At 40.1% G+C, this 26,278-nt stretch overlaps 1 protein-coding gene across 1 annotated transcript in view; it reads right to left on the bottom strand.

The window, feature by feature from the left end:
* The window catches only part of RASSF2 (Ras association domain family member 2), an 84,480-nt gene that overhangs the window by 39,856 nt on the left and 18,346 nt on the right, over positions 1 to 26,278 (bottom strand). The window contains exons 2-5 of the mRNA XM_077469485.1: positions 22,122 to 22,212; positions 15,885 to 15,960; positions 12,772 to 12,923; positions 789 to 856 (exon numbers count right to left, since the gene is read on the bottom strand). Coding sequence (XP_077325611.1) covers positions 789 to 856; positions 12,772 to 12,923; positions 15,885 to 15,960; positions 22,122 to 22,180 — 355 coding nt within the window. The 5' untranslated portion in view covers positions 22,181 to 22,212. The remainder of the gene's footprint in view (positions 1 to 788; positions 857 to 12,771; positions 12,924 to 15,884; positions 15,961 to 22,121; positions 22,213 to 26,278) is intronic.

The following is a 26,278-nucleotide window of genomic DNA, read 5'->3' as shown; positions in this document are numbered from 1 at the left end:
AAGCTTGCGTTTTCTTTAAGCAACTATTGTATATACCATTGTGGTATTGAGGTGTTTAAAACATGGAGCTTGGTCATGCGTACTAGATACATTAAATATACAGGTCATACACAGAGGAAGTAGCAGATGAAGAGAGTTAATGTAGAGGCCACATACAGAGGGAGGAGGAAATAAGGGGGGGTTAATGTGCAGGGTAAGAGGTGAAGGGTTAAGATACAAGTCACATAAGGGCAGGATCGAGATCACGTGTATGGGAGAGGTGAAAGTGGTAACTAATCCCACAATCAGCCCCTTCCTACCCTAAATCTACTGCTAAATCGGATCTGGAACTAATGAATGATCCTTCAATAATTAGTAATATAGAGGAAGGAGGAACGGTTTACATTCATGATTGTGACAAGCTACAGAGACATTCAGATCGGCTCTGTACACTGCCTGTGATGGGAGCCGTCAGATGACAGCTCAGATTAAAGAAACTAATGCCCAAATTGGCCACCTTTGGGTTATTTGTGCAACGTCATATACAAGGCACTGCAGAAATAAAATGGCCATCAAAAATGTAAAGGGGTAGACAAATGGTTTAGCAAACTGGGAACACTGTATGATAAAGTGTCTCATTATAATAGCACAGATTTTGAAGATAAAGGAAATGCTTGCATGTGACCAATGAATCAGATCCTGTAAAGACCAAAAATACAACTACAGTACTGTATATAGTGGGATATTTAGGCTACTTATTTGGCTTATTTTAAGAGCAAAAATACACAACAAACACGCTGCTCACTTACCAGGAGAAAAGGTGTCTTCAGCTTCTGTCACCTGGATATCAGGGATGATGGTGGGTTTAGCTGCTTTACTGGAATAGAACACATTTAACAATCAAAAACCATCCAGCTATGCTTTCCATGTATACATATTTTGGTCAATAATGCCAGGGGGGTTATTTACTAAAGGAAAATCCACTTTGCACTGAAAGTGCACTTGGAAGTAAAGTCAATGTAGATCTGAGGGGGACATGCAAGGAAAATAAAAAACAGCATTTTAGCTTGCACATGATTGGATGATAGAAATCAGCAGAGCTTCCGCTTATTTCAGATCTACCCCTTAGATTTAGAGCGATTGCACTTCCAAGTGCACTTTCAAAGTGGATTTGCCTTTTTGTAAATAACCCCCCATATGTACAATATGCAATTATCTCTTCATCCTCTGACAGTCGGGATACAAAAATGTTATATCCTTCCATTCTGGGTTTGTTTAAAAAGTAACAACTATGACTGTACAAAATTTGAAGTATTCATTCTTAAAGTAAAACTATGCTTTCCTATTAAAATATGTGTTGTGTCACCTAATTATAAGGTCACTGCACTTGCAACTTTCCTTAGTCCCCCTGCAACATCCCACAATACCCGTTGATCCTGCCAGTAAAATCCACCTAATGCAGCATCCTGTGATGGAGTGGCAACGATGCTGCACTGCTAATCTCACAGCAGAATTCATATACTCATGTAGTCTGTGCCTCCTTTTACTACAGTAGGATGAAAAACTGTTGGGGGGGAGCGTGGCTCTCAGCATTGTCATGGCTGTTTCACAAGCCTGGAACTTGTCAATCAGCATCTGCTCACACCTAGTTCTAGCCACTGCTTTCTGGATTGGCAGCACTGTCACCGTTACTGAAAACTCCCACTTTGAGCTGCAGTGCCTGGGAAGGAGATCATTGAAGACCATGGATTTTGCCGATTCAGGGAAGGTAAAGAAAGTTTTCTGTTTATTCAATGAGTCTGGTGCATCGCATAGTAACTGAATTTGGTATTTGTTAAAACTGTCATACAGGAGCCTTTCGGCTCCATGTACACGGTAAGTTTTTACAACCTCTCCTGAACAATTTAACTTGGCAGATAGTAACCCACATTTAAAATTTCAGTTTTGCCGTGTTAACATGCCGTGTTTAGCGGCGTTTTGCATTAAGAAGCATAAAATAATAAATAAATAAAAAGATATATATATATATATATATATATATATATATATATATATATATATATATATATATATATATATATATATATATATATATATTATATATATATTATATATATATATATATATATATATATATATATATATATATATATATATATATATATATATATATATATATATATATATATATATATATATATATATATATATATATATATATATATATATATATATATATATATATATATATATATATATATATATATATATATAATATAATATATATAATATATATATAAAAGTGATTGCCTCCTAAACCTAATAACTGGTTGGGCCACCCTTAGCAGCAACAACTGCAACCAAGCGTTTGCGATAACGTGCAATGAGGCTTTTACAGCGTCCTGGAGGAATTTTGGCCCACTCATCTTTGCAGAATTGTCCTAATTCAGTTACATTAGAGGGTTTTCGAGCATGAACGGCCTTTTTAAGGTCATACCACAACATCTCAATAGGATTCAGGTCAGGACTTTGGCTAGGCCACTCCAAAGTCTTCATTTTGTTTTTCTTCAGCCATTCGATGGTGGACTTGCTGGTGTGTTTAGGATCATTGTCCTGCTGCAGAACCCAAGTTAGTTTCAGCTTGAGTACACGAACAGATGGTCGGACATTCTCCTTCAGGATCTCTTGGTAGACAGCAGAATTCATAGTTCCTTTTATCACGGCAAGTCTTCCAGGTCCTGAAGCAGCAAAACAGCCCCAGACCATCACACTACCACCACCATATTTTACTGTTGGTATAATGTTCTTTTTATGAAATGCAGTGTTCCTTCTACGCCAGATATACTTGGACACACACCTTTCAAAGAGTTCCACTTTTGTCTCATCGGTCCACAGAATGTTGTCCCAAAAGTCTTGGGGATCATCAAGATGTGTTGTGGAGAAATTGAGACGAGCTTTGATGTTCTTTTTGCTCAGCAGTGGTTTTCTCCTTGGAACTCTGCCATGCAGGCCATTTTTGCCCAGTCTTTTCCTGATGGTGGAGGCATGAACGCTGACCTTAACTGAGGCAAGTGAGGCCTGCAGTTCCTTGGACGTTGTCGTGGGGTCTTTTGTGACCTCTTGGATGGTCGTCGCTGCGCTCTTGGGGTAATTTTGGGCGGCCGGCCACTCCTGGGAAGGTTTACCACTGTTCCATGTCTTCGCCATTTGTGGATAATGGCTCTCACTGTGGTTTGCTGGATTCCCAAAGCTTTGGAAATGGCTTTATAACCCTTTCCAGACTGATAGATCTCAATTACTTTCTTTCTCAATTGTTCCTGAATTTCTTTGGGTCTCGGCATGATGTGTAGCTTTTAAGGATCTTCTGGTGGACCTTACTGTGTCAAGCAGCTCCTATTTAAGTGATGCCTTGATTGTGAACAGGTGTGGCAATAATCAGGCCTGGGTGTGGCTAGAGAAATTGAACTCAGGTGTGGACAACCACAGTTATAGTATGTTTTAACAAGGGGGGCAATCACTTTTTCACACAGGGCCATGATGGTTTGGATTTTTTTTCACCTTTAATAATAAACACCTTCATTTACGAATTGCATTTTGTGTTTACTTGTGTTGTCCTTGACTATTGTTTAAATTGGTTTGATGTTCCGAAACACTTAAGTGTGACAAACATGCAAAGGAACAGGAAATGAGGAAGGGGGCAAACACTTTTTCACACCACTGTATATTGAATGAGTTCAGGGGCAGTTGAAAAAAGCATCCAACTGCCTCTGAACGTATGTTTAGCAGCGTTCCGTGTACATGGGGCCTTAGTTGTGCTAAATGCAATATATATTATATATATATATACTCCCAACAGTAATGCAAACGTGGGCATACCTTTTTTATCAATTACATGGGTCATACAGATTTCACATGTTGGTAGAGTAACTATTCCGTTACAGAATCTCTTGCTTTTCATTGCAGATAAATATTGGATTCCAAGCAGAAGCAACATGCCATCGTTGAGTTCTTGATGAAGGAGGGGAGAAGGCTGTCAGCAATCCGCAGAAAGCTACAGAATATTTATAGAGAGGACACCATTGACCAGAGCAAGGTCTGGTCATTGGTGACTCATCAATGGTGTCCTCTCCAAAAATATTCTGTAGCTTTCTGTGGAGGGAGGACAGCCTGCACCCTTCTTTCATCAAAATTTCAATGACGGCACATTGCTTCTGCTTGGAATCCATTTTTTACCTGCTAAGAAAAAGAAAAGTTACTATATTCTACCAATGTGTGAAATGTAAAAGTCCTATGAAAATTACTAAAAAATAAAAAAATGTAAAAGTGTGTCCACTTTTGCATTTCTTTCAGTAAAGCTCTTGTACAAAACTCTATTGAATGACTTCAAGCAGTATTAAACCCAAAAGCAAACATTATATTGCAGCTTACCAATTCTTAGATGTGATGACCAGATTCCTTTTCTTTTTTAAGACTTACTTTCTTTTATTGCGATCTGGTTAGTAAGTCTGTTTTTTCAACAAAACAAGCTCTCCTGCAGAATGTATCAGCTTAGAGCAATGAAACAAACCATTTACCATTGGCAGGGGTGCTTACAATGATCAATTTTGATTTATACATGTAAAATCTTTATCCCAAAAGGAAAAAAAACTGTTGCTGTAAAGGCTTGTGTAAATGCAGTGTGAGCTTGAGTTTGGCTTTAATTTGTTAGTATATCTTAATCGGCTAGTACATTTAACACACTCCCCCCCCCCCCCACTAACAATGATGCTATCTAAAAAGGTGCCTTCTGTGCTCATACATCCAGAGTGTAGACACTCTAATACAGAAGGTGTGTTACTGGCCAGATCACCAGGTGAAAACAGAAGGGAAGAAGCCTAAAAAAGGAAAACCAATACAGGACCCACATCTAAGGGTTGATAAACTACAATATATTGCATCTTTAGTTTTGGGTTTAATACCGCTTTAAGTTATTAAAGATGCAAGCTTTTGGGATAGCTGAAATCCCTTCTTCAGGCTGAAATGCATAGAGATTAAAGTTATCCCAAAAGCTTGCATAACTTAAAGCAGAACTTCAGTCATTTTTTCAACTTTCCATCTATTAAATCTTCTGACCTTGTTGTTTTAACTTTGAATAGTAAAACTTTTTCCTGCCAGAAAATAACTTATACGGCCCACTTCCCATTTCTTGTCTGCTAAAAAGCCTGGGCTTATAACATCATGCACAGCTCTCTCTCACTCTGGTGGGAGTTTGCCAGGAAGGTGGGGGTGGGGGGGAGCGAGTCATAAGAGGGCTAATAATGAGCTGCAGAGCTGGAGGTGTGCCTGTGTGTATCCAGGAAGTGAACAGGCAGCAGCTTCAGCTGCCCACAGTTAAAATGGCTGCAGCCAGACTTCGTGGAGGGAGATTTCTGCAGCATATTCGACAAGTACAGAATCACAGTATATGTAAAATAATATGCAAAGTGGTTGGAGGGAAGCTTCAGAATGGCAAAGATGTTTTTATTACAAATTATGTGAGCAGACTGCAGTTCCTCTTTAAAGAGGTTATTAAAAAAAACCCTGCAAGACAAAAGGCATAATTTGCTAGTATGCATCGCATACTAGCTCATAATTAAATACTTACCTTAGAATGAAGCTGTTGCAGCGGTCCCCGCACACCGCTGACATTTTTTCCCTGGAGTTTCTTCCGGGTTCCTGGGCTGCAGCGATGTGATTGGGCGGAGCCGCAATGATGTTGCTAGCGCGTGGGAGCCGACATTCACAGCACGGGCTCAGAAGGAACGCCAACCGTGGGCTGTTCCTTCAGAGCGCATGTACCAGTGAGGTCACTGGCTGCATGCAATGTAAATATATCCTAAACTGTACAGCAGGGATCTTCAAACTACGGCCCCCCAGCTGTTGCGGAACTACACATCCCATGAGGCATTGTAAACCTCTGACATTCACAGACATGACTAGGCATGATGGGAATTGTAGTTCCTGAACAACTGGAGAGCCGTAGTTTGAAGACCCCTGCTGTACAGGTTTAGGAGATATTTTCACTACCTATAGGTAAGCCTTATTATAGGCTTACCTATAGGTACATGTCAGCAGAGGAAGTTTACTTCTTAAAAGTGGAGTTCCACCCAAAAATTTAACGTCCGCTGTCCGGGTTCCCCTCACCACTCCGGTGTCACATTTGGCACCTTTCAGGGGCAAAATTATTATTATACAGGATTTATATAGCGCCAACAGTTTGCGCAGTGCTTAACAAAACAAAGGCAGACATCACACTTACACTTACGAAAGGAATCAGAGGGCCCTGCTCATTACAATTTAAAAATGCTAAAACAATAAACCAAAGATAACCATGATGGAACTTTTAAAACCCAAGTCAGCAGTTGTTTTCTATTTTCACAAAGTGACCTCTCGCCTACAAATAGCGCACACTAAATTAACAGCAGGCATAAACATCAATAGGGGTCGTTATCTGTTGTTAAGCTCTGTATTTTGGACAGCTTAAACTAATCATGGAAAGATTTTGCAGCCATAAAATATTTGCACAGATGATTTTCACATGTCCTGAAGCTCAGTGTTCCTCTTTGTTGTGTTTGGAAGCAGAGCCTGGAATCTAGAAGTCATAGGATACTGCCAAAAAAAAACAAAAAAAAAAAAGCCTTATGAATCCAGCCTCCCACCCCTTCCACAGCCCAGAACAGTAACCGTTCAGCTGCTTCGATCAGATAAAACCACAAGGAAAGGGGCATTTTCTATACCATGATCTTCATGTATCAAGGGGGAAGAGGGTCTGCATTGGCCATAGCAACCAAATAGATTCTCCCTTTTATTTTTAGTGGAATCTAATTAATTTCTTTGAACAATACAGACCTATTCCATTCAGATGGTTTATTTATTATGATAAGATAATTACAATTAATGATGGCTTTTCAACTTTATGATACCATTGTATCATGGCACAATGTACCACGATACCATGCTGTGCAATAGCTAGATAGACCCATTATGATAATCAAGTGGTTCTTTGATCGCATGGAAAAGCATTATATAGCAATAAACTGCAAAGAACGAACATTTCCTTTCATATAAAAATGGCAGAGCAGGTCATTTGCAGTAACCAAACACCCTTGAGAATTATTAATCTTTCGTAAAATAAATATAAATTATGAAAAACAGAGCCCTGCTTACATATTAGATGCCATTTTAAATGATCTTAATTCTCAATGCTTTCATCAGAGAGTATTTGTACGATTCTGTGTCACTTTCCATTTTCCTCCTTTTATGTATACCCTCTGTACTTTGGTATATTGATCAATGCAGAGTTGGAAAAAAGAAATGAGTTTTAATTATGTATGAGATAAAAACGCATTCCATTTTCTATCAAGTAATTTGGAGTAGAATTTTCTTTCTAGTAATTTGGAGTATGGTGTTCTAGAGTATAATTTGTGCACGATGAGTTATTCGTCCCAGTACCCAATAAAAATAAATAAAAATATATAATAGGTGAACAAATATCTGCGCTAAACCAAAAAAAAATATATATATATATATATATATAGGTTTTAACCCTCTAATATATCCAAGATTACTAAAAAAAAAAAAACAACAAAAAAAGTCCGGATTTGAAGTTGCATAATAGTGCTTTCTACTAAAGAAGGATGTATGGGTCTTTGTGCACCCCATCCAATGCTTCATGGTGGCTGACAGCTGACACATAAAGCATTCAAAGCTTGCACAGCATGACTTTTCCTTAGTTCAGACCTATTGGCTGTGGTGTAAAGAGCGAGAAGAGCCACTCATTTGCATGAGAACTGAAAGTCTTCCGTGTGTGTGGATGGTTGCAGAAGAACACAATAAAAACAGCATATATCTTGTATTTTAGAAAGCAGACACAGCCTGAGTCGAGGGGCCGGTCCCCTGCTGGCATGCTGTCAAGAAGGACCCTTGCTCTGAGTGGAGGCACTGGTCTTTCTAATCAGCAGGAAGACATGAAAAATAAATATACCGCACTAAATGCTATATGCAATATATTGCTATATACAGAAATATAAATGTAAAATACTGAAAACAATAAAACAGTCCCCAGTGAAAAGTGCTGGTGCTTGTGGAACAATGATGAAAAACTCATACAGGGCTGTGACAACAGTATAGTCAACTCACATGTATGAGTGCCGGATATCCTGGCACCCGGAGTGAACAGCAGGTAAAAATATCATCCGTGAAATCTGCCTGATCAGTTCATGCAGTGAAGAGCTCGATTTCTGGGTATGGGCGGAAGTTGTCAAGATCACGGTATAGGTATATAGCAATATATTGCATTTAGTGCTGTATATTTATTTTTCACTATCAATTGTTTACACCAATTTCATACTGCAGCTGCTCAAATCATGTGGCAATTTTTATTTTTATGCAGGATATTAATACATACATGAGGTGGCGCTTTGGTCCATATTATAATATAAATCAGGCTCACTTCTGCATAGAAACCAATGAGCTTCTAACCCCAGCTTGTTCAATTAAGCTTTGGTTATAAAACCTGGAAGCTCATTGGTTTCTATGCAGAAGTGAGCCTGATTTTGCACTTTCCAGCTTTAGTAAATAAACCCCATTGTGTACTTAAAAGTGGGGTATGCCTGTATATACACACACACACACACACACACATATATATTTTTTCACAGGAAGACATGGACTTTGCTCTAGATCTGACCCAGAACGCAAGCTTCATTAGCAGCATTCTGCCAGGAGGCTTTTTTTTTTAAACTCAAGATATGACTACTGAAAAGAATCGGTAACATTTTGCACAACTTTGACGCACTGATTTAATCTGCAAAATAAATTCAGTTTGACTTTAAAGAGTATTTAAACCCCTGCAAAAAAATGTGTGTGTGTAAATGTAAAATATATTTTATATATATATATATATATATATATATATATATATATATATATATATATATATATATATTTTTTTTTATTCAGCTCCTCTGAGCTTAGATGTAGTGGCTGCACTGCATTCCTTTTAATTCTCCAGGATAAGAACATTTTCAGCAAGTTCAGAAATACGTGTTGATCCTGCTGGAGATGCAGTGTGCTTTTCACTTCCTGCAAGCTAAAAAGTAAGCACAAACATATCTTGAGTAAAACACTACTCCCATCGGGTACCACGTAATACAGATGAATAAAGGACATGTGTGAGATTTAGCCTGCGTGACACCATGACTCCTTCTATAGATAGAGTGGAGAAATAAGTGCAGACACAAAGGTACAGGATGCATGTTTTTTGCTGGATTACCAGATGAAAATAAAAAAAGACTAATGTAGCCACCTCATCTAAGGAAGGATAGCTGCAATTTAAAATGTTTGCTTTTCTGGTTTAGATACACTTTAAAGGGTAAGTTCACCTTTACAGAAAAATCTGTAAGGTGAACTTACACAGAACGAACCCCCAGCCCCCCCCCCCCCCAGTCCCGCTGACCTGGAGCATGACCAGCACTGACACATTGGGCTGTCGCCTTACCCTCTGGGGCTTAGAAATCCCCCGCAGCTTAATCTCCAAAACGTACCACGTCAGGAGGTATATTTAGGAGCATTTTAATTGGTTAACCAATCAGAACCCGAGTCCTGAAGATCAGAGTCCCATCAACGTGGGCAAAGAGGAGAGAAAGTTGAAATACGAGCAGTCAGTGCAGGGGTGTGGCTATAGGGGCTAAATATGCCCCCAGCTTGGCAAATCTTTTTATGGCCAAGTGGGAGGAGGATGTCATCTATGCCCAATATAGACCACAGGTGGTCTTGTGGACCCACTACATAGATGACATCCTCCTCCTTTGGGATGGAGACGAGTCAGATCTGTCTTCCTTTATGGAAGAACTCAATCAAAATAATAGGGGAATACATCTTACTTATGAGGTTATTGCTGAAAAAATAAGCTTTCTCGACATTAATATTTCTGTCAGTGGAGGGCGTTTTGTTACGTCAACTTTTTTTAAAGCCACTGACAGGAATTCTTTTATTCCGACTTCTAGTTGTCACCACCCGGCTTGGTTGAGGTCCGTACCCAAGAGCCAGTTCTTGAGGCTTAGGCGCAATTGCACGGAACAGGAAGTCTTTTTGGAGCAGGCTCAGGTCTTGACCCAAAGATTTATTGATAAGGGATATACTCCCGAATCCTTGGCCCTTACAGTCGATCAGGTTGGCCGCCTGGATAGAACAGATTTACTGAAGGAGCAAGGGGACAGCCACAGAAATGATTCATTTCGCCATCCATTTGTTACCAACTATTCTTGCCAATATTCCAGGGTTAAGTATATATTCAACAAACACTGGCATATACTAAAAAATTATCCTATACTCAAAACCATCTTGCCAGATAGAGCACAGGTGGTTTACAGAGGAGTGCCAACATTGAGAGAGAGAGTGGCTCCTAACACTCTAGACCCTCCGGTAAATAGACCTTTTTTTTCAGACCTTACAGGTTATTATCAATGTAGAAAATGCCCTGCTTGCAGCATTAATAGATGTAGGACTAGGAGGAGTACGACCTTCAGGTCCACTAAGGTCTACAATATTAAGCCCTTGATTGCCTGTTCCACGGAAGCGGTGGTGTACTTACTGGAGTGTCCATGTGGCCTCCAGTATGTGGGCCGGACTAAAAACGCCCCCTACATGTGCGGCTTAACGAACATATAGGAAACATACGTAGGGGTTTTACCAAACATTCAGTATCTAAACACTATCTTGTGGCACATAATAGAGACCCCGCTAATACGATTTTTTTGGGGATCGACAAATTTAAACCTAATTGGAGGGGTACTCATCTTGTTAGAAGCATTTCGAAACTTGAGATGACTTGGATACATACCTTGAAATGCTACACCCCCTTTGGCTTAAACGTAGAGGTAGATGTGAATGCCTTTATTGATAATGCATGAATTCTATGTATTTTATTTTGTTACAGTTTGTGAACTTGATCTGGGTTCCATGGGTTAGTTTGTTGGATTTGATATTTTTAACAAATGGGGGCTGTGTGTCCCAAAGTCTTTGATGGTAGGACCTTTTATTGGGCCCTCCTTTTTATTTTTATTTCTATTTTTTATTTTTGGTTAATTCATATTTTCCATTTAACAATTAGTTTTTTTATGAATTAATAAATCCAGCCATACCGTATTATTACCACAATGTCTAGTTGGTTCTATGATATTGTGGCTTTTTCTTCTTCCTTTTTTTGACTAACTATTGGGTTGGTCTGTTTTCCCTTTTGTTTTCCCATAAGCAATATGGTGGATTTGCGCACCTATGGAACTCAGATCAAGGCGTGGTTGTATTGTTTGTTATTTAAGCGGTGCGTCAGGGCGGCGTGCTGACGTCAGCGCGTTCTACGTAGACCCGGAAGTGCGGGTCGGTAGCCGAGAGCCGGCCCGCTCGATTTTGTATATCGTTGGATTTTACGCTATGTGAGTTTACTTGCTTTTTACTTATTAGTTTAATAAAAGGGTTTTATACTATGCGTATGTTCCCTTGTTTCCTATATACGTTGGGGCATTAACGTTTCAACCGCTTGGAGTGTCTGGAGAGAGTGGCTCAGTGTAGTTCCCAGGACTGTCTATCTAGACCATCCTCTAACACGCTTTTGATCTCACTTACCAGAATATAAGATCTCAGTGTTAAGCGGCTCTTATTACCCATTGGTGGAGGTGCTTCAGCGGAATCCTGGTTACACGATTTTGGTGTTATTTTTCATTGCACATTGGACCAACTGATTCACTTTCTATGGGACTTGTATGGACTGCTTTTCTGGTTATATACACATTGAATGAAATTTATTCATGAAATTTTCTCTCTTTTTATTTGTATTTATACACTTGATGAGTTAATTTTTTTTTTTTTATGTATTATTATCCACTTGAATTTATTCACTCATTTATTTATGATAATATTGTGGTAGCACATTTTGTGGTGTTTCTTTCACATATTCATTAATTGTGATTGATGTTTTTATGATTATTTTTAATTTTTTCTATTTAATTAATGTTTTTGGATTATTTATTTATATGAAGAATTGATTTTCTTATACACTTTATTACATTATTTTCACTCCTGAGAGTGAAAGTGTTGTATTCACTTTTTTCTTTTGGGTTTTTGTTGTCACTGAACAACCTTTTTATATATATTTAGCGTATATTTAGCGCAGCTCCCCACTGTATACAAATGCAGGGGATCGCCAGACTCCAGGTTAGCATGACGGGCGGGGGGGGGGCAGTGCAAGTTCACCCCAATGTGCCTGTGTCCCCGGTGTGGAAATTCACACTCTCAATCTGTCCTGTTTATTGTTGTTTTGAAAGGAAATGTACAAAAAAACACACATTTTGGGTTGTCTCTAGACAGTAACTGAGGAGATATATTCCAATGGGGACACTAATGCTGGCGACAACCAGGGGTTCCCTCACTTTGGAGGATTTCTACGCGCTTCCTGTTTTAGCTTTGGGACAGGAAGTGAAGGAGACCTCCCCAATGGAACACAGATGTCAAAAAAAAAAAAAAACAACAACAACCTTACAGCGGTTTTAACCTGCTCTTTTTTTTTCTTTTTTTTTTTACCATATCTGACAACAGTGTACCCTATATGGCCAAGAGGGCGACAGTGTAATTGAATCTGCTATCAGAGAGATCTTGGCGATTGCATTTAAACAGACATTGGCTTGTTCAAAGAATTTGGCAGAGTACATAATGTACGCCCAGAGAAATAATATGAGGGATGTTGTATGAGAGATAGGAGCACCTCTAAAGCCTTACCCTTGAGTGAGAAGATTACATCCAGAATGCCAGGACGTAGAGGATGGAGGTGGGCGTATTCTTTCATTGTCATCTTGCATCTGAAGTCTGATAGGCCGTCTTAAACCCCAGAAAATATTCAGCAGTCCTTCTACAATCAGCTCTTCTTCTTCCTGTGAAGAGGAGGCAGACAATCTTTATATTAGATAGAAATATTTCACATGTGTAGCACCACATTAGCCGCTTATTCAACTGGTTCTTTCCCAAAACAGTTCAGAAGCCACCATTCTCATAGGCCAACAGTCCATTCACTCTGGCTCCATTAAACTGGGGGCTGTCTTTTTACCACGTATTGCTTTTAGATCTTGTAACTGGAGACAGGTTGGGGTGGTATGAGATACTCCAGAAATGATTACTTCACTAGGAGGACATATTTCACTATTTCTATGAGCATACTTTAAACCAGTAACAGAGGGGAAAGCCAGAGCAGAGACCCTGTAGGAGTAGTCTCAGGAGAAAGATCTATTACTGGCCCCCAAAGTAGAACAGCACAGTCACTGGATTCTTGAGCTTGGAGTAATCATAATTTCCCATGGCAGCTGCACAACTCCCAGCTCCCACCAGGCACATCTTCTGTGGGTCCTTGAAACCAAGTCGTTAGCTCCAGGAGTAATTAGAAATAGCCCCCCAGTTCTGCTATAGCTGGGGCCTAGATGAACAATCAGACTTCAGCAAAACTGCCCCAAGGCTGGAGACATCTCCAGCAGGACAAGAACAGGGCTGCTCCAGACCCCAGACTAATTAGGTTCCTCCCCAGTCACCTACTGGGCGCACATGTAGAACCCATGTAAGTGATCTGCAGGATTTAAAATTGTGGGTTTAGTGGTCCATGATGTCCGAAAGGTTGGCAATCATTACTTTGGACAACAGTTTTGATTTAAAAATATTGGTACGGGTTTACATTGATCCAGTTGGTCGTTTTGAGAATGAAAGCTGGTTTTATTTTTCCTAAAGAAATAAGAAATCAGGCAATAGTAGAGTTTTTTTTTAATCCAACGGTTGTTAACCTTTTGGTTAGGATCATGTCTCAATTCTTCCAGGAATTTGTAACTTATACTATTTTTGAGACTGTACCAATTTTTTAACCTTTCCATGCCATCGGCCTCCTGGCCCTTTAAGAGTTCTAAAAGCGAGGTGGAAATTCAGGTCATGTGACCACTGTGATTGGTTATCACAGCAGTCACATGATCGGAAAGCTCGCGATCGCAAGTATGATCAGGAGTTTATCGACCCCCCGCCAGCTACTATGCTGGGAGTGTGCGGTGAGAGCGCTCAGCATGGCAAGTGGTTTACACAGGGCCGAATGTATGCAGCCGATTGCCGTTAACACCCACACGACGAGAGGCTGCATATATGCATACGGCTGGCATGAAGAGGTTAAAGTATGCCCAGACTTAACATCTGCTATCTGATTTTCCATCAGATTACTTCCAATAAAAAAAAAAAAAAAAAAAAAAAGTGTGTAATCCGTACACACCACAACTGATCACTCCAGAGTTAGTTCTGGCACACATGCCCTGTTTGTATTGCTTTATATACTAGGGATGCATTATGTTGGCAGTTTTACCCAGCCATCAATGTCTGAGTATTAATTAGCAAATGCATTCATCACAGTCAGAGGTCAGGCTCGGAAGCCAGTACACAAGCAGGTCACCCAAGGTGCGGGATCTAAGCACTAACTGGTTGTCATGAAAGGGTATACCCGTTGGTGACGCTTTCAGTCTCTTGGATCGCAGTACCAGTGTCCACCAGTGGGTGTCTTCCAACACCTACGACCTGTAATAAAGAGGACTCACCTGCTGGTGGCACTGTTGGATCCATGGGGCTGTAGTATCAATGTCCACCAGTGGGTGTATCCCGGCAGTGTGGCGCAGACAGCACCTCCTGTACTCAGGTGTTACATGAGGTCAATTACTGGCAGTCTCATAAATACCCGGCAAGCACTCACTTGCTGGCCTTGGTATCTCTCTCCTTGGGCCCTGACCTTGCTACATGTTACCCGATCCTGCATCTGACCTTGTTCCTGAGCTTATCCTGACCCAGTCCCTCCTGTGTTCCTGTACCCTTACCTTTACCCTTCAGCTCGATCCATCCCCTCCCTCTCCTTTTGGCTCCCTGTGTCCCTTTACTACTGATCTCCCTGTGTTTGACCTTGGCCTGGCTAACGTTTAAGTTTCTGGAACATCCCTTGTCCTTATGCTGATCTGCTGTGTATGACCCTGGCCTGGCTGACATTCGCGATTCTGGTAATGCCCCTTGCTGTATATACTGTTGTTGCTGGTGGATTTGTTGGGTTTGTTGTGCACTGTTTGTATTTTCTTATTTTATCACCTATCTTAATAAATATCATTACTATTCACTTTACATGCATTTTTTTGGTTATCTCTGTGCAGTCCACACAGTCTGGTCTACTAATTCTCCTGACACTCTTATTTAACAGATCTACTAATGGTGGAGATGGTTTGTGCTGAGACTTAGTACCAGGTCACGATCCTCAGGATTGCGCCAACAGGGAGGTGTGCAAGGTGGGGTCCAGCAGCAGTTATAGTAGGTAAGGATCAAGCAGAAGCATACTCGGTAAATAAGCCAAAAGTTGGTAAGAAGTGGTTGCAGGTTGGGATCAAGCAGAAGCATAGGCGAGGAAAAAGCCAAGGTCAGTAAGGGATAGTAGTAGAGATAACGACAGCTACAGATACGCAAAAGAGGCAAGGATATTGGCTGGAGAGAGCACAATAATCTGGTAAAGTGGAAGTGCAGAGACAAAAGCTTATGGGAGGAGAAAAAGGGGCAAGTGAAACAAGACAAGAGGCAAGGTTGTCCAAAGAAATCAGACAGGGAGCTGTCCAGCATCTCGGGTGGCTCAGCCAGAAGAGCCACAGCCAGGCACCGCCAAGGATGCAGGGTCAAATCCAGACCCTGACAGTATTGTTCCTGAACCGTCTACTAGTTCATAGATCATGTTGTGTTAATTTACACAAATATAGTGTTGTTTAACACATCAGCACTTTATAATTGGCAATGGCTAATAAAAAGGTTTAAAGATCGACAATAAAAATGAGATCCTATTACTTTACCTCCCGATGCCTCAGTTGTAGGTTCTGTCCTTCATAATAAAGATTATAATTCTTCAAGTGCGCCAGTAGCTCATGCCTGAAAAAAAAAAACAAGACTGAGCAGAGTTCCCTATAACTCCCCTGACACCGACAATCATTTCTGAGATCAGCCTGTCAAGTTTATATTCTCATTGGAGTGAGGATTACAAAGATTCCAAGCTGTTCCTCTGCCTGTAGGCATAACAAAAACAAGAGGTTTCAATGTGTTACATTTACATACATGCTTATCACATCTTCTTCTATAGATGAATTCCTTTTCATTGTTTTTCTCTGTTGAGAACAGACCGAGTCTGGTGTGATAGGCATACATGATAGGTAGTCAAGTGCTAGCTGGATTATGTAGGTCAGTAGAATGTGTGAGATGCAAAGAACTGAGTCAGGGATATGCAATTAGCGGACCTCACGCTGTTGCAGAACTACAAGTCCCACGAGGCATAACGAGACTCTGACAGCCACAAGCATGACACCCAGAGGTAGAGGCATGATGGGACTTGTAGTTTTGCAACAGCTGGAGGTCTGCCAATTGCTTATCCCTGAGCTATAGGTTCCTATAGGTTCCCAGTGCTGCTGCTAATGTTTGCTAAATGCTAAAATACTGTGACAGACATGAACACATCTTTTTTTAGTTTTGGATAGAATGGCAAAGGATTAGGAACCCGGTCTTTTTTTTTTTTTGCTGTTAGAGTGCCCACTGTGAAGATTGCCCTCACTTCCTGTCCTGGTGACCAAGGTCACAGAGACAAATCTCCCCACCTTGATACAGACAACAGTAAGGCTGGATTCACACCTATGTATTTTTAGTGCTTTTTGCATTTTGCAGGTTTGTACTACAGAACAGGTTTCTTTAGAAATCAGGTAAAATGGACTGTAGTGAAAATTTGCAAAATGCAAAAAGCATTAAAAATGCACAAATGCGCGAATCCAGCCATAATGTGTATGGGGAGAGAAGCAGTTTTGATGTTCGAAATAACCCATCTAGGCAGTCCCTTAAAAATGACAGAGGTTTTAACCCTTATGCCAGGACAGGAATATCGGAGTGGCCATTGCTGACTTGTTTTTGAAGTTGAATTTTCCAAGACTGCTATTCTTATGTTTTCTTCACAATTTGATAGATCACAGACCTAATAACAGCCATGTATAGGTTAAACCACCCTTCATCCAATATGCATGTCTGTTCAAGTTTACTGACTAAAGTTGGCCGTAGACGAATCTCTGTCGGTTCAGCAGGGATCGGCCAAGATTCAAACCATGTATGGGCAGGCTGATTGTACTCAAGTTGAATGATCAATCCACTTGGGTTCAACCAGTATGTCAGGTTTTGCATGCGGTTATTGCCTGTGGCTGTAGCCACTAGCAATAAATCACTGTATATTTTCTTCTTGCAGGGCCAGCTTCCCGCACTCCACACCGGGAGAACACAATAGCTCCGCAGGAGGGATTCCCCCATCAACACAGTCAGTGCTGATGGGGGAATCAAGAGATTCTTTCCTGCAACACGGGGTTGCAGGAAAGAAAAATCGCACCATCTATGGGTGGCTTAAGTAGTAAAGAAAGGATAAGGATGACAGCCTTGGAATGTGAAAAGTGTTAAAACAAGTCAAAAGTGGAAGCTCTATATTTCTATTTTAACAATGTTTCTATTGCTGGATCCTTGTAGCAGGAGTTGCATCATTTCCTGCCTCAGTGACCACTATGACTGAGCCAAAGAGTGAAGAAAACCTCACAAAAAGGGACAAAGACTACAAAAAGAGGCCAGACAGGGAATTTAAGCATTCCTTACTTTATCCACTAGAAAAAAGGTCTGGGATTTTTAATAAAATCACAATAATGAGTACATTTGATTGATACCACATGTAAAAAACTTTGGTGAACGTCAGTAAATCTGTACATGATTTCTCAGACTCAATGTCCGCCAGCCACCCACGATCGCTCCAGAGAGGCAGAACGGGGATCTGCCTATGTAAACAAGGCAGAACCCCATTCTGACAGGAGTCAACACTGAGATCTGCTGTTCCTAGTGATCAGGAACAGCGATCTCTGTGTTATCCCAGTAAGCCCATCCCTCACACAGAACACACCCAGGGAACACAGTTAACCCTTTGATCACCCCTAGTCTTAACCCCCTCCCTGCCAGTGTCATTTATACATTGATCACTGCATTTTTTTTTTTTAGCACTGACCACTGTAATGTCACTGGTCCCCAAAAAAGTGTTACTTGGGGTCAGATTTGTCCCCCGCAATGTCTCGGGAAAAAAAAAAAAAAAAAAAAAAACAGATTGCCGCCATTACCAGTAAAAACAATAAAACATTTTTTAGAGTTCATAAATCTATGCCCATTTTGTAGACGCGATAACTTTTGCACAAACCAATCAATATAACCTTATTGTGATATTTTTTTTTTAACCAAAAATATGTATTTTTTTTGGGATATGTATTATGGCAGAAATTAATAAAATATTGGTTTTAATTTTCAAAATTGTCGGTTATATTTATAGTGCAAAAAATAAAAATCACTGAGGTGATAAAAATACCAACAAAAGAAAGCTCTATTTGTTGGAAAAAAGGACATCAATGTTATTTGGTTACAATGTCGCATTTCTGTGCAAGTCGCAAGAAATGGCCTGGTCATTGAGGGGGTAAATCCTTCTGGTCCTTAAGTGGTCAACACTGACTTGCAGGTGCAACTCAATGCATGTGCTGCTTTCCTGTGGATTAGCTGCACTGAGCCATAGACTATTATATTGTGCAGGTTTGGTGAGCTTTCTGAAAGCGCACCAAAACTCCTGAATGCAGCAAGTGCACCACCACTGCAAGATAGAAGTCTATGGTGAAGAGCAGCTAATCTGCAGGAAAGCCACAGGTTCACTGTGCTGCAACCGCAGTGCGGGTAAACCACAAGGCATCAGTGTGAAACCAGACTTATAGGGGGTTCAGAACAGCAAGGGCTCATTTACATTTGCTGTTTGGGGGGCAGCATAGGTGTGCGCAGCCTATTACATTAGGGTGTGCACTCCAAAACTCAAACACACACACCTTTCTCTGCAGCCTCAGCTGCACTAGCCGGTGAATGAATGGAAAGTTCTCTGTGCCGAGTGGCTTCCTGTTCATTCACAAACTGACGCATAATAAACACAATTTACTATGCTTCAGCTATGAATGGACACATTGAGCAAGTGTGTTTACTGTGTTCATTTACTAGCCCCTTTCCCTGCTCCCCACCCTGAAAAACATCCCCCGCAGACATCCGGGGTGAGAGGAGAGGAGGGAAGCAAACAGGGGGGGGGGGGGCCAGTAAGTAGCGGGAATTGGCAATGCGCATAGTGATTAGGCACACCCCCTGTGCACGCCTATGGGGGGCGGTAAAACCCCATAGTTCATTATGGCCCATGCCCGGTTACCAAATAACTTAAAGTGAGAGAAAAAACTCCCTAAGATTTATACCTATTGGTAAGCCTACAATAAGGCTCATCTATAGCTACAGTAAATATTTCCTAAACATGCTCCATTTAGGAGGTATTTACTTTAGATGCAGCTGGTGACGTCACTGGCACATGTGATAGGAAGGAACAGCATACCCGTGCCGTTCCTTTAGAGCCATCCGTAAACAGTGACTCCTGCCCGCATGCCATTCACATTGCCAAAGCCCACAAACCTGGAAGGAAGACCAAGTGAAGATGAAAGCATTATTATATATTATGACTTAAAGTACCCAGTGTCTTTTTTTTTTTACTAGTGCTTTAAAGAGGAAGTAAACCCTGATGGGTTTACTTCCTCTTTCATTCCCTGCAAAGGGAAAGCATAATGGACTACTATGCATCGCATAGTAGCCCATTATGTGTCACTTACCTGACACAGAAGCCAGCGATGTCACCGCTGTCCCCTGTAGTCCGGCGCATCCATCTTTTCGGTGGGGTCTCGCAGCTCCGCCGCTGTCATTCGGCGGAGCCGCGATGACGACACTCCCGCGCATGTGCACGGGAGCCGACACGCGCGGCAGCTCCGTTGTTGGAAATGCCGCGCTCAGTGCGCCTGCGTGCCGCTGTCTACGGCGCATGCGCCGTAGACAGCGGTGCCCGTCTTCGGGCAAATATAAAGTTTAAAGTGGTTGTAAAGTTTTTTAAAGTGGTTGTAAACCCTTAGAAACACATTTTGACCTACAGGTAAGCCTAGATTAAGGCTTACCTGTAGGTTCAAGAAATATATACGGTTTAGGAGATATTTGCCCGAAGACAGGCACTGCATGCGCCGTAGACAGCGGCGCGCAGGCGCACAGAGCGCGGCATCGTCAACGACGAAGATGCCGCGCGTGTGGGCTCCCGTGCATATGCGCTGGAGTGACGGCATCGCCGAATGACAGCGCCGCAGCTGCGAGACCCCACCAAGAAGATTGATGCGCCGGACTACAGGGGACAGCGGTGACATCACTGGCTCCTGTGTCAGGTAAGTGACACATACTGGGCTACTATGTGATGCATAGTAGTCCATTATGCTTTGCCTTTGCAGGGAATGAAAGAGGAAGTAAACCCATCAGGGTTTACTTCCTCTTTAAGTAGCCCTTGCTCTTCAAAAGGTTGAGCACCTCTGGTCTATGGACATTTTTAGTTCTGAAGTTATAACAACTAAAGCAGACCTTCTTTACCTTGTTATGGCCCATGATCAGTTCAATAAAAAAATTATTGTAGTAGAAACTTTCCCCATGCTGTCACTTCTCATCTACGCCCAATTTAATGACCACAATGAGGCGTTTTCCCCACTCATATCTGTGCTCCGTAAGTATTTATTCAGTCGGCATTATACAAAAATTATGCTGGAAGCACTGTAGTCACAGGCATCATATTATTATAGTTCCTTAGTATGCTGACATCTAGTGGTGTTTTTGGGTCACTGCAGCTTGTGTACCAATGTGAAGAATATTCCTCTGTCCTCCCCTCCTTTATTGCTAGTTAGTTTAGTCTCAGCTAGACCCTCACTGTTCCCTCAGTCAAAGTTAGTTATTGAAGGAGACAGGGTTTAGGAAAGTAATTGTGTTCTTAAGATAAATAAAAAAAAAAAAACCTGGAAAAACATCCTCAATACTGCAATTAGCTGAATTAAAATTGTGTTTGATTTAACGCCCGTGTCTTATTGAAGTGTAAAACTGTTTGTACAACCCCTAGATACCCCTTTGCTAACGTTATAGGTAACTACTATGCCCATGACTATGCTATCTTACAGCGCTTTTACAAAGCGCCCTCTACAGCAATAGAGAGGTATGGTACTTACTAAACTAACCAGTAATGTCACATGCTCAGATGTAATGGTGGTTAAGTCCCTTTGCTCTGCTTTTATGGTATATTGCAATATACAGAATCCCTCCGTATGTAAGATGCAAACCGGAACTGTATATCGATTTTTCTATACTTTGCTACCTGACGATTGCTGAGATTGTACCGCTGTTTTTTTTTTGTTTTTTTTGTTTTTTGTTTTGTTTTGTTTTTTTGTGTTTTCTTCCTCAAAATAAATAAACTATGTTTAAAAAAAAACAAAAAACAACTGTTTGTGGGTGGTGCCAGGTCAGCAGGTGACCATATTGGTTCTAAGGAGATATGTCAATGCATAAAGTGGCATTTGAAACAGAAGCTCTGGAATTTAACAAACTGGCAGCATTTTCTTTTTTAGAATAATATTTCTCAGCTTTAAAAAAAAAAGGGGGGAAAAGAAGAAGAGGGAGAGAAAATCTAAGAAAACAAAACATTTTCGCTTTGCAAATTTCCCAAAGAAAACAAATTTGGTCTCAAACGATAACTGATAAAAACAAGCAATAAAAAGTAATGTATTTGATTGTAAAATATGCATTATATTTTTAACTTGTGAATTCCATTAATCCAATAGGAGTATACACGCCACAAAAAAAAAAGAAAAAAAAAAAAGACAAGTTTTTGTCTTAGAGCCGAACATGCTAGCAAAGTTCCTTTGATACACAATTCCTGTATTGTGTAGGTCATTTACTCCCCATTATTCACAGTAGACTGGTTTAAGTGTAAAGGAAGTATAGGAACCTTACAATAGGATTAGAAATATGAAGAGGGCATTTGAAGGCCAATCAAGCTAGTAATTCCCGTGAGGATGTCAGGGTCAGGAAAGGACACAAAGAACAAGGAATATCAGATTTATAGAGGGCAGAGATGTAGCTGGAAGGTGTCAATAGGAAAAACTCACTTGGAAATATACTTGTCCTTCCCACATGGGACTAGTGATGTCTCTGGTGGTTGCTCCATGTGTTCATCCCTTGATCTATTAGAGGGACAGCCTGAAAGAAGAACATCATTAGCATGTAACTCGTGTTCCACCAAAACTACAGAAAACAAGTTAGTGACCCAGAAACACTGTCACTAAAGAGTACATAGAAAAGCTGAACCTGCAAAGAAGGTGCCAATGTCATCTAGAAAATTGCTTTAAAGTGTTCAGAAATGACTTGTTTTTTTACAAAATAATCACAATTTGTTTTTAAATTAACATTTTTATCTACTGGTCTTTCAGTATTAGAATAATTAATATACTAAAACAAAACCCAATACCTTCAGTAAACATCACGGATAGCAGATAAGAGCTTCTAATGCGTAATGATGGCTGAGCCTTGATAGAGGGATGAATTATGTTGGCCCCTTTTACCAAAAACAATTTAGCAAACTTTTTTATATGAATAAAGTGTAAACAGCCATGTGTGCCATGTGAATCCTTTGGAGTTTATGTGAACAGCCTTGCTGCTTTTCCTTCCCATTATATAGTGAATAAGAACTTAAAATGGGGGACAGACATCATTTTTTGTTGTTCCTGGACTTTCTATATAATTAATTTATACTTATATTATTTGTATTCCTTAGTGTTATTTCTATTGAGGGGGCCTTTGTACCTCCCTATATTTTACACTGGGGGGGGGGGGGGGGTTAACAACCTATGGACAAATTTTAAAAATTCTTGGCTGATCATTTTTTCCTGCTTTGTTAGTTTTTCAAGTTATGTGTATGGTTTTCATATTATACATGAAAACTTTTTTAAGATGTGTATTCACATTTCAGACTGACCACCAATTTCCCCCTGAAATCGAAACATGTCGAGAGTCCTATATTATTATAATTATTATACAGGATTTATATAGCACCACCAGTTTATGCAATGTTTTACAATATTATCTGGGACACAATACAGTTATAATACAATAAATTATAAGAGGATTAAGATGGCCCTGCTCAGAAGAGCTTCCGATCTAATAGGGTGGAGCAGGTGGTACAGAAGGTTGTAACTGTGGGGAATACGCTGATGGAAGTGGTAAAAGATTAGTTGGAGACGCAATAGGGTTTCATGAGGAGATGAGTTTTCAGGGATCGCCTAAAGGTAGCAAGAGTAGGGGATGATATGTTATGACTGGTCAAAGTTTGACTATTGAAATTCTTTAACCTGTATGTTGGGTGGGTGTGCTTTATTAGCGCATATCGGGACAAAACGCCAGGAACCATGAAACAGACTGGCACAGAAAATGCAATAAAAAACAAAAAAAACAACACCTTTTAATAAAATGGTGCAACTGGTAAACGTAGTCAAAATATTGTCAGGGTTTATTTAAACAAATAATAAAGTATTACTTTATTTGTTTATTTGTTTACATTTCTTGTGATAGGAATAGAAGAAACAATCACAAAATGTAAAAAAATGAAAAAAATAAATAAATAAAAAAGGGATGAATGTAAAAATAAATAAAATAACATTTTCTTTTATTGATTTAAAGTGCCCCTGTCCCCTCATGCTCGCACGCAGAAGCGAATGCATATGTAGGTTATGCCCATATATGTAAACTGTGTTTGCACCACACATGAGAGGTATAGCTACAAACATTATAGTGAGAGCAATAATTCTAGCACTGGACCTTCTCTATAACTCTAAACTGATAACCTGTAAAACATTTTAAAGTGCCGCCTATAGATTTTTAAAAACATATAGTTGGCACCATTCCACAAGCATGCGCAATTATAAAGTATGACATGTTAGGTATCTATTTACTCCGTGTAACATCATATTTTATATTCCAGAAAAAATTGGGTTATCTATTGTGTGTTTTTTTCTTTGCATTAACGTGTATTTTTTCCAAAAAAAAAAATAGCGTTTGAAAAATCAGTGCGCAAATACCATGTGACATAACAAATCGTAACAACCACCAATTTATTCTCTATGGGGTCTGCTAAAAAAAAAAAAAAAATTATATGTTTGGGGGGTTCCAAAAAAAATTAAATAGATTTTTACATGGAGCATGTCAGAGAAATGTCAGAATGGGCCTGATTAATATTCATTGCTCTTTTAAAACATTTGAATTACTAAAATGTTGAAATTATCATTTCCTTTAAAAAACGATATATCTTTTTTGGGGTTTGTGTTCATTCCAGCACCTGAAAGCCATGTGGCAGTTTATGTTTGCTTCTCATCTAACAAGGCTTTTGCCAAGATGCCACTCTAGAACCATTTATTTTATTTCACTGTATTTTAATTGTGTATATCCTAAATTCTTTGGGCAGAAGTGAGAATTCTGGTAGGGCTATCCTATCCTTGGAGCCACCCAAGAGATGCAAGATGACAGCATGTGATTGCGTATAAATATTGGTTTTTGGTAGATCTTCAAAAGATTGGCAAAGCCAGCTAAAGTTTCACAAGGACAGGCGAGCCATGCGCTGAAGCGCCAGTTGTAGAGGTGCAGTAGGACAGTAGTTACAGTACGCTTACTTTGTATTCTTTATGAAATTGTATTTGTCTTCCTGTTTTTAGACATGCTGCTATAGATCTGGCCTGTCATCGAGGCGTGTGACAGGAGAGTCACTTCCTTCCTAAAGTCACAGAGCTTCCTCTCCTGCAAGCTGATGGGGGTGCAATTGAGAAAGGCCGGTGACAGGGAGGAATAAGTAACTTGTATTAGCATTTGTGTACAACGTGCTGCTAAACGTAAATCCAATTTTTTTCATGCAATAGATTTCACAAAATTTATATAGTGCAGTTAGGGCAAGATTAGCATCAGAGTTTCACAGTCCTCACCGGTTACTTAATAGACCACCATTCCATCAAAATTCTATGCTCCCTGAAACGCTGTACAAACTGTGCAAACTACAAATAAGGGCTTTGGTACTTACAAGCCTCTCACTAAATAGGCTGTAAATGCATAAAAACATTGTTGAACCTGCTGAGAGTCTCTTGGTTTCCAGCAGCCATTCCCCTGATGTGGTACCACTTTAGACCACTGTTTGGAAAATTTCAGTTCTGACACCTGCCATCCACTGTAAGACTGGATTCACACCTATGCAGTTTTAGTGCTTTTTGCATTTTGCAGATTTTCACTACAGTCCATTTAACATGGTTTCCTATGGAACATGTTCTGTAGTGCAAATCTGCAAAATGCAAAAAGCATTAAAAATGCATAAGTCTGAATCCAGCCTTAAACATGCCATCACTTTTTGGCTTGTTTACTAGGTATACCGTCGCCAAAAAAAAAAAAAACACACACACACACACACACACACACACACACACACACACACACACACACACACACACACACACAACATGACAGCATCAGAGGTGAGTAAAAAGGGAAAAATACCTAAATAAAAAAAATTAGAACTCCCAAACATTATATCTTTTTTTTCTAACACCCTAGAGAATAAAATGGCAGGAGTTGCAATACTTTATGTCACACTGTATTTGCACAGTGGTGTTACAAGTACACTTTTTTTGCCAAAAAAAAAAAAAAAAGTCAACAGTAAAGTTAGCCCATTTTTTTCTTTTATATTGTGAAAGATAAATGTTACACCAATTAAATTGATACCCAACATGTCACGCTTCAAAATTGTGCCTACTCGTGGAATGGCGACAAACTTTTACTCTTAAAAAGGTGACGTTTAAATATTTCTACAGGTTACATGTTCAGAGAAGGTCTAGGCTTCACAGTCCGTGATTATTTGGGGAGCCATGTCATCTGCTGGTATTGTTCCACTGTGTTTTATCAAGTCCAAAGTCAGCGCTGCCCTCTACCAGGAAATTCTAGAGCACTTCATGCTTCCCTTGGCTGACCAGTTTATGGAGATGCTGATTTAATTTTGCAGCAGGACTTGGCACCTGCCCACACTGCCAAAAGTACCAATACCTTGTTTAATGATCATAGTATCACTGTGCTTGATTGACCAGCAAACTTGCCTGACCTAAACCTCAGAGTCTGTGGGTTATTGTCAAGAGGAAGACAATATACCAGACCCAAGAATGCAGACGGGCTGAAGGCTGCTATCAAAGCAACTTGGGCTTCCATACCACCTCAGCAGTGCCACAGGCTGATCGCCTCC

Source organism: Lithobates pipiens, unplaced genomic scaffold, assembly GCF_037356315.1.
Source record: "Lithobates pipiens isolate NorthernLeopardFrog02 unplaced genomic scaffold, aLitPip1_a1.2 Scaffold_8, whole genome shotgun sequence".
NCBI lineage: Eukaryota > Metazoa > Chordata > Amphibia > Anura > Ranidae > Lithobates > Lithobates pipiens.
Note: the sequence above shows the minus strand (reverse complement) of the source record. Positions and strands in the feature narration are given on the sequence as shown.